Source organism: Hibiscus syriacus, unplaced genomic scaffold (genome assembly GCF_006381635.1).
Source record: "Hibiscus syriacus cultivar Baekdansim isolate YM2019G1 unplaced genomic scaffold, ASM638163v2 tig00110930_pilon, whole genome shotgun sequence".
NCBI lineage: Eukaryota > Viridiplantae > Streptophyta > Magnoliopsida > Malvales > Malvaceae > Hibiscus > Hibiscus syriacus.
In genome coordinates, this window is record NW_024062917.1 from 930,054 (window position 1) to 940,727 (window position 10,674).

Below are 10,674 nucleotides of genomic sequence, written 5' to 3' on the forward strand. Positions count from 1 at the left end.
CTTGGGATCAGCAAACAAGATTCTAGGGATGCAAATTCACCGAGACAGAAGTAATAGGAAGATTTGGATTTCACAAAAGAATTACTTGAAGAAAATCTTGTCACGATTTAATATGCAAGATTGTAAGCCAATTTCTACCCCTCTTCCTATTAACTTCAAATTATCCTCCAGTATGAGTCCTAGCAGTGAAGAAGAGAGGATGAAGATGTCTCGAGTACCGCATGCATCAGCAGTAGGAAGTTTAATGTTTGCTATGATATGCACAAGACCAGACATTGCACAAGCAGTGGGAGTGGTTAGTCGGTACATGGCGAATCCAGGCAAAGAGCATTGGAATATTGTAAAGAGGATCCTCAGATACATCAAAGGGACCTCAAATATTGCATTATGTTACAGAGGATCAAACTTACTAATCAATGGTTATGTAGATTCTGACTATGCGGGGGATTTGGATAAAAGCAAATTTACTACAGGATATGTGTTCAAAATTGTTGGTGGAGCTGTAAGCTGAGTTTCAAAATTGCAGTCAGTTGTGGCTACGTCCACAACAGAGGCAGAATATGTAGCAGCTACACAAGCCAGTAAAGAAGTAATTTGGTTGAAGATGCTATTGGAGGAGCTTGGGCACAATCAAGAGTATGTCTCTCTGTTTTGTGACATTCAAAGCGCCTTGCATCTAGCAAGGAATCCAGCATTTCATTCAAGGACAAAGCACATACAAGTTCAGTACCATTTCATTCGTGAAAAGGTGGAAGAAATAACGGTATATATGCAAAAGATCCATACCAAATACAACATAGCAGATTTCATGACGAAGGCAATCAATGCTGATAAATTTACCTGGTGTCGATCTTCCTGTGGCCTGTCAGAAACGTAAGCAACATGAAGGTACAAGGTAGAAAGAATGGTGTGAATATATGATTATTCCAATCAAATCTTCAAGTGAGAGATTGTTAAAAGTCAAATAATTTAGGCACCAAATTAGGCACCAAATGGTGCTTTGTCAAAGTCAAAAATTAGGCACCTAATTTTTGTTGAAATTGGGTAATGGGATAATTAATTTTAGTCATTGTAATTTAGGGTATTTATAAGATTAGTCCTTAAGTTTCAACTATAAATACCCTAGCTCATTTAGCTTCAAAATCATCCCAAAGCATTATAGCTTTCTTCCAATACTAGAGAGATTTTAGAGAGTTTCTTGAGAGTTGTTTTCTCTTGTTTATCTAGAGAGAATTATCATTGTTTTCTCCTTGGTAGATCGAGAGAGGTTGTAATTCCTATTTCTCATAGTGAAATTCTTCTACCGTTGCCCGTGGTTTTTACCCTAAATTTTTAGGGGTTTTCCACGTAAATTTTGTGTCTCTTTTATCTTCATTTTTATTTTCTCAAATTATCAGTTGCGATTTTGTTCTATCCGATAGACGTCTTCCGCAACAAAAACTATAGCTTGATGAGATATATGTTTATTAGATATTATCACCATGAGCATGACATGGCTACTGTTAGAAATCGAGAGAACAAAAGAGTACGAAAGTTGAAATTCAATCGTATTATTGAGAACAAATGAGTATGACTTCAATCTTATTACGGAGACTATGGTATATTACTCTACTTAAATACATTTAATAATTACCTCTTAATAAAACTCGTTGAAAAGATGAAGTATAACACACATACTCCGTTATCTTAAAAGACTTGTAATGACTCTAGGCTTCTTAACTAACATAAGAACCTGACACTCACCCTGAAGTTGGTGGGTGGATATCTATATTCCTAGTTTACTAATAATTTCTTAAAATGATTTGTCAACTGGTCTTTGATTGTGATAAACAAAGTACAAATTAGACCACTATCCAACTTCTCCTAAATGAAATTGTCTATTAATTTCAATGTACTTTTTTTTTTGGATAATTCAAAATTTTATTATCCAAATAGCAAAATGATACAAAATATAATTAGGGTTCATATACCAAATAATTACTTACATATAAAAATCAGTGATCATCAATACCCCATTGATTGTAGAGAGTAAAATTTACATTATCTACTCTATTAAAATTCCTATCCTTTAGTTGAATACATACAATTTCTTTGATGGTCTTAAACAGATCAGCAGCATTCCTTGAACGACCTTGGAACAGTTGTTTACACCTTTCTTCCCATAGCAGATATACCAGAGCATTAAAAGCAAGTTTCATAACAATGGAAAGCATTGATTTATCTTTCCAATTAGTGCATGCCAAAGCCAAACAATCTTCCCAAGAACAAGCAGTAAAAGATAAACCAGAAAATGAAAAGATTTGCTCCCACAACAAAACAACAGTTGGACAAAGTAGGAAAAGATGATCTCTTGTTTCCATGTCAGAGCTGCAAAAGACGCACGAACTCTCATTGGTAATACCAATTCGTTGGAGTCGTTCCTTAGTTGGAAGCTTATCGAGCAAGGCCATCCAAGTTATCAGACTATGCTTTGGTATGTGCAGGGGATGCCAAACAAGTTTTTGCCATGGAACCTTCTGCTTTTTTCCCCGAATTGAATCACATATGGAACTTGCTGAATTTGCACCCGTAGAAAGGAGGTTACGCACATCTGGTCTCAGTTTCAGGAGTCTTCTAAAGCGCCAGCTTGTGGTGGATTTTACTTCCACTGACCAGAAGTCTTTGTCCTTTAAAACGTATTTTTGGAGCCATGCTACCCATAAGGAGCCTTCACCAACAAGGATTTGTTTGATTAAGGTGAACATGCAAGCCTTATTCCATGTCTTCATATCTTTGATTCCGAGGCCTCCTTTTGACTTTAAGGAGCAGATGTTGTTCTAGCTCACACATGCTTCTGAAGCTGATTTATCTTATCCTTTCTAGAAGAAGCGGGAACATAGCTGTTCGATTTTTTTAAGATAGAGTAAGGCAGGAAGAGTTGCCTGTACCGGAAGTTGGAAATAGAAGATAGAACAGTTCGGATTAGCTCCAGCCCTCCTGCATAGCTGAGCAGTTTACTGGACCAATGAAATCTCAATTTAATGTTATCAATGAGGGTTGCACAATCTTTTTCTGAGATTTTTCTTGAAAGCAGTGGAATACCTAGATATCTCATTGGTAAAGAGCCAAGTTTGAAGCCAGTAGACTGCTTAATACTCTCAATAGTTCCCCAGGACATTCATGTAGCAAAGAATTCACTTTTGGAGGCATTAAGTTGAAGACCTGACATCTTATAAAAATTTTCCAGAACACTAGTAACACCGATGACTAAATTAGTTGATCCCTTACAAAATATAAATAGATCATATGCAAAAGATAAATGAGTCAAGTTTATTCTTTTACACTTTGGGTGAAAGCCGAAGATAACCTTTGAAGTAACTAAATTAAGGAGAAAAGAGAGGACAATCATGGAGATGACAAATAGAAGGGGAGAAAGGGGATCCCCTTGTCTAAGGCCTTTAGCTCCCTTAAAGTACCCATACAAACTCCCATTAATGGAGACATAGTAGCTTGCTGTAGAGAAACAAGTTTCGATCCAAGTGATGAAGATCCTTGGGAGACTGATTGCCTTCAAGATTGCTGAAATGAAACTCCAATTGAGTGAATCAAAAGCTTTATGAAGGTCAATCTTCAAAGAGAATCCGGGAGACAGATTTTTCCTGTTGTAACCTCTAACCAATTCCTGTGCAAGGAGTGTGTTTTCTATGATGCTTCTTCCTTTCACAAAAGTCGTTTGGTTAAGAGTTACTAACTCAGGCATAATACAATTTAATCTTCTTACTAGAATCTTTGAAATGGCTTTGTAGATTACATAACAGCAAGAGATTGGTATGAATTCCTTTACCTTACTTGGGTTAGGAATCTTTGGTATCAATGCAATGACAGTAGCATTGAATGCAGGAAGAAGAAATGAATCTTGAAAGAATTGGGAAATTGCAGCAATAATGTATCTTTCAATAATAGGCCAGGTCTTTTTAGAAAAGAATTGGGAAAAACCATCTGGACCCAGAGATTTCTCGTTACCTTGACTGAAAAATGCCTCTTTAATTTCAATATACTTTTTAATAGTTAATTTCAATAAACTTTTTTAATAGTTAATTTCAATATACGTTGTTCCTAAACAAAACTATAAACAATATTGATAGTTAATTTCTTCGGGTAATTTAGGTGATTAAAAGGTAGTACTTGTTTAGAATTTTTTAATCAATTGATAACACACACCCTGCAGACGCATTTATTTGAATTTAAAACTTTTAGAAAAAATAATATTTTCTTTTATCATAGTAAAATCTCATAAGTATATCTCACTTTATTCTTAAGTCATCTAGGATTATCTTACCCGGAGTAACTCACAATACTCCTAATATCATGATAAAGTAATCATGCTTCGATGAAAAGCCGATGCAAAATCCAAAGATCGATGAAAAGCCGATGCAAAATCCAAAGAGAAACATAGGAATGCTAATCAAGAACAATGATTTTAAATTTTTAACAGTTTAGTTTGAAAGTTTTGATTTTTTTTCTTATCAATGAATGTCTCCATTTCCATGTCGATGAGAAATTAGTTACATTCAAGAAATAATAGTATAAGTGGTCGGCGACGGCGACAACAGAAAATGACGATCGATAAAGGAATTGGATGATTTAAATTTAGGAACTTTAGAGGTCTTTTTGATATTTTTGAAATGGAGTTTGTTTAAAAAAATAATGATAATTTTAAGTTAATTTTAAAAAATAAAAATTTAAAAAAAATGTAAACGTGACACGTGTCATTTAACAATCATTATTGCGTAGACACTTAAAACTATAATGAAAAAAATGTTAGACACATATTTTAAACAAAAAATTATTTAGACACCTAAAATTAACTTAAAATATAATTTGAACACTTGTTTTTAAATTAAATCAAATTAGTACTATAATTCAGTGACCAATAGGAGAGTTTAAGCTTTTTTTTCAACTAGCAGTTAATGGGTTTGGGGCCTTGGAAGAAGAGAATTTAAACCAGAAGCCCAAACCAAGACATCCCAGACAGTAATCACCTCTACAAAAAGTAGTCCCTTGTCACAATCGAGGGCGCAGTTAAGTTGTGCTGAACTCGTATAGTGACTGGAGTAAAGGCCAAAAATGAAAGGAAATGGATTGGAAGGCGATGGGTCAAATGGGGAAGCCCTAGGGAAGTGCTTGAGTGGGTTGGTGGATGATGGTAGCACCGAGAGTCATCGGTACTACCTTTCCCGGAGAACCGTGCTGGAGATGCTCAGGGACAGAGGCTATGCCGTACCCAACTCTGAAATCGATCTCTCTCTTCAAGAATTTCGCAACATTCATGGCCAAAGCCCTGATTTTGATTCTCTCAGGCTCTCTGTTACTCATAAAACCGATCCTTCCAAGCGGGTAATCATTTTCCCTTTCTGCTTTATGTTTTGGTCGCTGGTTTTTTATACGTGTCTACATGGCATGATTGGATCAGTATCAACTCGTTGCATGTTCCTTTAAATTGTTTAATATACTTTTTCTCACTAAAAGTTTGAGTTCTGATGATATCATTTTCAACCCTATCATATTCGTTTTCTGAAGAAAAAAACAGAACAATGCTTTTGAGTTGGTCCTTATCTAAATTTTTGTTTTTAGAAATTAACATGTTAAGCAATCACATTTTGATTAGATAGCAGGTAGGCTTACTTAACAACAATGTTTCTTGCAAACACTTCTCTAGTGGTGACACTGGCAACTTGGTTCTCTATAAGTAATTTCGTGGTGACAGTGCTTCCCAGCACATTTTTGTTTGGTCTAAGACCGGGAGCCACTTTGGGCCGCGACTAATCCTAGCACTAGCAATACATTCTTCAATTGCTCTGCTCCTCCGGCATTTTGCTTATCTAATGCTCCATGCCCCTCACTCTGTAGCATCTATTGTAGCATCTGATAAAGATGAGCTGCGGTGTAGCTAACAAGATCTATAACTACTTGAGAACTCTGGTTTTAATTTTAGAAGCATGGAAGGATTCTTGATTTTACTACAGTATGGTCTTAGGATGTATTGAGGAGTATGACTTTAAGATTCAGATATGGAAATTATTAAAAATCTTCGTAACCTTTTCATAGAACACATATGATTCCCATTTCTGTTGAACAGAAAATGCATTCTCAAGTGTACTGTCATTTAACCTTTATATGTTTGTGATAAAAACACTTCTTAGTTTGTGCTCCACGTGGTTTCCGTTTCATACAATTACATTTGCTAATACTTTCCATTTCATACAAATACATTTATTGACCTCCATCCTTTTCTCACTACCTATGATTGATGCCACAAACATGGATGACATCGTGATAACTTCACTCTTCCTCTTTCGTTAGTGAGGCTATAAATAGAAGTCCATATGGTTCATTTGGGGTGTTTTCTCAGTCTGTCAAACTTTGGTTCTGTTTCCTTCTGCAATTTTAAGATTACACCCTAGTTTCTGGTTCTTCTATTATGGTTGTTCGTGCAACCAATAAACAACTCTTGGTAATTAGGGAAGCGTTTTGAATGTTAGTTAAGCCGATAATGATTTGAATTTTTCTTAATTTGATTACAAGTTGTCTTATCCTCCTTTTATAGTTGTTAAACCATTCTAATCAGGGAAGAGTTTTGAAAGTTAGTTTCTGGTGCTTTATTTGCTTTGCTTGTGGAGAGATCATTTAAGAAACCTTAGCTTAGGTATGATGATAGAATTTCTTCACCGTCACTTTGATGCTCTATATAAAGAAGTTTTTGTACTCCTGAATGAATTGGCGAATAAAGCTGATTCTTCAAAATTTTTGGTGCCAACCTACCAATAGAGAAAAGTTTTGTATCTCACCTTTTTCATGAAATCATTGGATATCTTTACCAAAGAATACACTACTATTCCAAGAAAGATGTACCTCAAAAAGGTGAAGAAAGGTTAAATGTTGATTTAGAAGCTAGATCCAAATATATAAAAGCATTGTTTATTAAATATGTTCGTATATATTTCAAAACAATTTCCAACTTTCAATCTTGTATTCAAGTTCTCCAGAAATTGACTGTTATGGTCTCATGTCCCATTTCTGTATCATATGCAAGTTCGTTTGTAATTTATGTACTAAATACTAATTTTTCTGTTCTAATTGCTGTGGCTTTTGCATTGAAAGGTGATTCTTTATTCTTTAATCAATGTGATCTGCAATATGATGAATGACACTTTTCCTGGCAGATGCTAGTTGTTTTCTATGGGCCTGGTATGGTTAAAGTTAGTGGGATTCGGCTCATTGCTGGTCTAATTACTAACAAAGAAAGTTTGACTGGGTTGATATTAATCGTGCAAAATCACATGACAAATCAAGCTTTGAAAGCTCTAGACCTTTTCTCATTTAAGGTGGAGATATTCCAGGTAAAAATTGTACTACCAGTCATGTCTGTGTTATTTCCATTGACGTTGGTCCTCTAAATTCAATTTCACGCAGGAAAATATTTTTCATAACCAAAAGCTTTGACCTCTAGATCTTTCATGTCTTAAAATTTGCTATGCCGTTGTCCACTCCATATTGCACATGTCTCATGGCCAATCCATGCTTCATGCAGTTGCATCCCTGTGCGATGATTTTTTTCTCAAATTATTTGCTATTGTTTTTTTCATAACTCTAGTTTAATATAATAAAAGCAGAGAAAACACGCTTAAAATGATCTCTTTAGTCTTTTTGTGCTGGAAATCATGGACTTTAGCAGTTAAGATTAGCAGCATATTGAATGATGAAAATGCTAATTAGGGTGCTCGGTTTGGTTTACTTTTGTTCTGAATTGAGTAATTCAATTTTGAATATTTTGACATGATTTAAACATTTTCTTTTAGTTTCTGGACATCCTATATGCTGATAAAATAGTTGACACACCTCTCTCTAGATTTCATCGCTAGAAATGGCAATTGGCTGCAAGGGACATGCATTTTTGTATAACACGAAAATTTGGTTGGCTATCTTTTCATATGTTTTGTAGTAACCAAAATTAATATGTAATTATGCACTGCTAATACTATTCATGGGTGATAAGTCATTTAATATAGAAGCTTAAAAAATGTATCAACTACAGCTTGCAATGTTTAACTGACCTATTTCTTCTGTCAGTTGTATCAAGTTAAGGAATTTTGTTGATGTTTATTCTATCCCTATAAGTTTAAGTTTCTTACCTTCCAGCTGTTACTCCACTAAATTGAATAAAACATTAACATAGATATAGATAATTCATCTTTAGAACGATTGGTGTAATCATTTGAAATGCCTTACCTTGTTTTATTGAGAGGAAAGAAATTTTTATATTTAGTTAACTAGTCCGATTGATTTCTAGTAACTTTCATTAGTCTATGGAATTGGTTAACATTTCTCATCATCATTCCGTCTTACTGTAGTATGTGTTCCTTGCTAAATCTCAGATAATTTTTTCTAAATTTTTAAAAGACTATGCATGACATAGTCTGTTAAGAAATTAGTTCTTTACATCCATTATGGTTTAGTTTAGAAAGTGTGCATTTAGTATGCCATCTCCTTTTCTTCCTCCCCTCATATGTAACTTATTCAAACCATTCTATACCCCTAATACCGCTCTTGTCTTTCTTGCTCCTCAGATTACTGACTTACTTGTTAATATCACAAAGCATGTGCTAAAGCCTAAGCACCAGGTACTAACCGAACATGAGAAACAAAGGCTGTTGCAGAAGTACAGTATAGAAGAGAAGCAGGTTAGTCTTCAAAGCTCAAGAGCTTTGCTATTTATATATAATTTGGATTGCCAGGTTTGAAATCTGGTCATTGGAACTAAGAGTTCAAGACTATCGGTCAGCATTGTATCAACAAATTACAATGCTTGCTGTTGGTGAGCTTTGATTGAATGTTAATATTAATGTGAACATCAGAATTCAGATCGAACAGCGATAAAGTATGTGCATATGTCTTTATATGTGATGATATAACCTCTACCAAATTTCAGGGTAGTAGCTGCATCTTTAATATAGTCTGTCTATATATGCATATTTTGTTTTTGGTTGAGGTTGTTGGTATCTGATTCGAATTATAATTATATTTGATGGCAGCTCCCTCGGCTGTTAAAGAAAGATGCCATTGCTAGATATTATGGTTTTGAAAAGGGTCAGGTGGTGAAAGTTACTTATGGTGGTGAAATCACCGAGTCCCATGTTACTTTCCGATGTGTCTGGTGATTAAAACAAATGCAGGCAGCGGGTGATTGTAGAATTTATTTTCCCGTTCTTTGTGTTTTCTCAAATCATGCCATGGGGATGCCTGGGGTGACTAATGTTTGATGTTGTATGAAAACTGATCCAGTTGCTCATCTACTCTTATGTACTTTGAAGTCTATAAATTATGTTTATCTTTCGTTCGTTTTTCCTCCATCAAGCAGCTTTCTTGAAAAGAAAAGGTTAATTGCTGGAATGCCTGGGGTGACTATTTCTTTATGTTTCAACCTTGATTAAATATGGATGGAAATGGGTTCCGTATTAACATATTTTCATTCCATTCAAATTATATGATCTACCGATCAGTTTAAGAATCGTTGATGAGTTCATTAAACCTACTTTTTCATCATTTAAATGGTTATTTTTTACATACTGTATTAATGAAATTCTCTGTTCTACAAGTAAAAACCAAGCATGGGAGGAATTCATGCAAAAGTTAAACAGATGCTAAAACTTTACAGCGGTAAATTATTCATAAGCATACGTTGGGGAAATTTTGCAAAATGCAGAGGGACCGAGTGTGAACAAATGCATCATTTTGGTTTGTAGCAGTGGCTGCGAGTCAATGCTGCAGCAATTCCACTGGCGATAAGTCCCAAAGCAAGTACCAGCCATTGCCGCTCGCCACCTCTGCTGCTGCCACCGCCGAACAATCATCCACCTATAGCCGGTCGCCACCACAATTTGTCTAGGCGGAATCAAATCAGTATCCCAACAAAGAAAGTAGATATCACCATCAAGATCACTTCGAATTGGATTCAATTTCAGGTCAGTAAATCGTTATGCATGGTGAAATTTCTATAGAATGAAAACACAGCTACCATCTTTAGCAAGTTCAACTCACATTTTTCCAATTCCATCAGAAAAGACAGATTTATGTCCATTCGTAACAACTTGGAATACGGTTGATTTCATCTTTAGCAACGAGTTTCGGTTGATGAACTCAATGATTGGCCCAGTTGAGCAGCATATTTTGCTACATTTCTTCTTTTTACTAAAATTTCCCACCCATTGGCCAAGGTGGCTGTTCCTCTATCAGATGGCTTTTGGTGCAAGTGCGCTGCTGGTGTGTATCTCCTTCCATGTTTCTCTATTTTCTCCCCAAATTCATTTTAATGGTTTTGGGATTTTGCCATGAAATCATAAACCCATTGGTTTGGGGATTTGGCGAACGGCGATGATAGTGATGGCTATCAATGATGGGTGGATAGTTGTTCGATGACGGTGACAACGACAACAAAAGTGACTGTGAGTGATGGCTGATAATAAAGATTTGAAATTTATATTTTTAAAATTTTGGGAGTTGTATGATATTTTAGAAAAAATGATTTTTCTTTAAATAATAATAATTTTAAGTTTTTCAATTTAAATACAATTTTTAAAATTTATAAACGCGACACGTATTAAATAATAAATTTTTTAACGACTATAACGACTTAAA

General features: G+C 35.0%; 1 protein-coding gene across 2 annotated transcripts; it reads left to right on the top strand.

The window, feature by feature from the left end:
- The first annotated feature begins 5,083 nt into the window (after positions 1-5,083).
- On the top strand, positions 5,084-9,385 carry LOC120146602 (DNA-directed RNA polymerase V subunit 5A-like). 2 transcript variants are annotated; one of them, XM_039160118.1, is made up of 4 exons: positions 5,084-5,376; positions 7,203-7,379; positions 8,607-8,720; positions 9,072-9,385. In XM_039160118.1, the coding sequence occupies exons 1-4, from the start codon at positions 5,107-5,109 to the stop codon at positions 9,195-9,197; spliced, it is 687 nt and encodes a 228-aa protein (XP_039016049.1). In that variant the 5' UTR covers positions 5,084-5,106; the 3' UTR covers positions 9,198-9,385. The 2 variants fall into 2 exon arrangements, with proteins under 2 accessions (XP_039016049.1, XP_039016050.1); XM_039160119.1 differs by having other exon boundaries at positions 8,637-8,720.
- The last annotated feature ends 1,289 nt before the right edge of the window (positions 9,386-10,674 follow it).

Coding starts and splice junctions, on each gene's coding strand:
- LOC120146602 (XM_039160118.1), top strand. CDS start 5,107: ATGAAAGGAAATGGATTGGAAGGCGATGGGTCAAATGGGGAAGCCCTA. Junction 5,377..7,202: donor AAACCGATCCTTCCAAGCGG/GTAATCATTTTC, acceptor TTTTCCTGGCAG/ATGCTAGTTGTTTTCTATGG. Junction 8,721..9,071: donor ACAGTATAGAAGAGAAGCAG/GTTAGTCTTCAA, acceptor ATTTGATGGCAG/CTCCCTCGGCTGTTAAAGAA.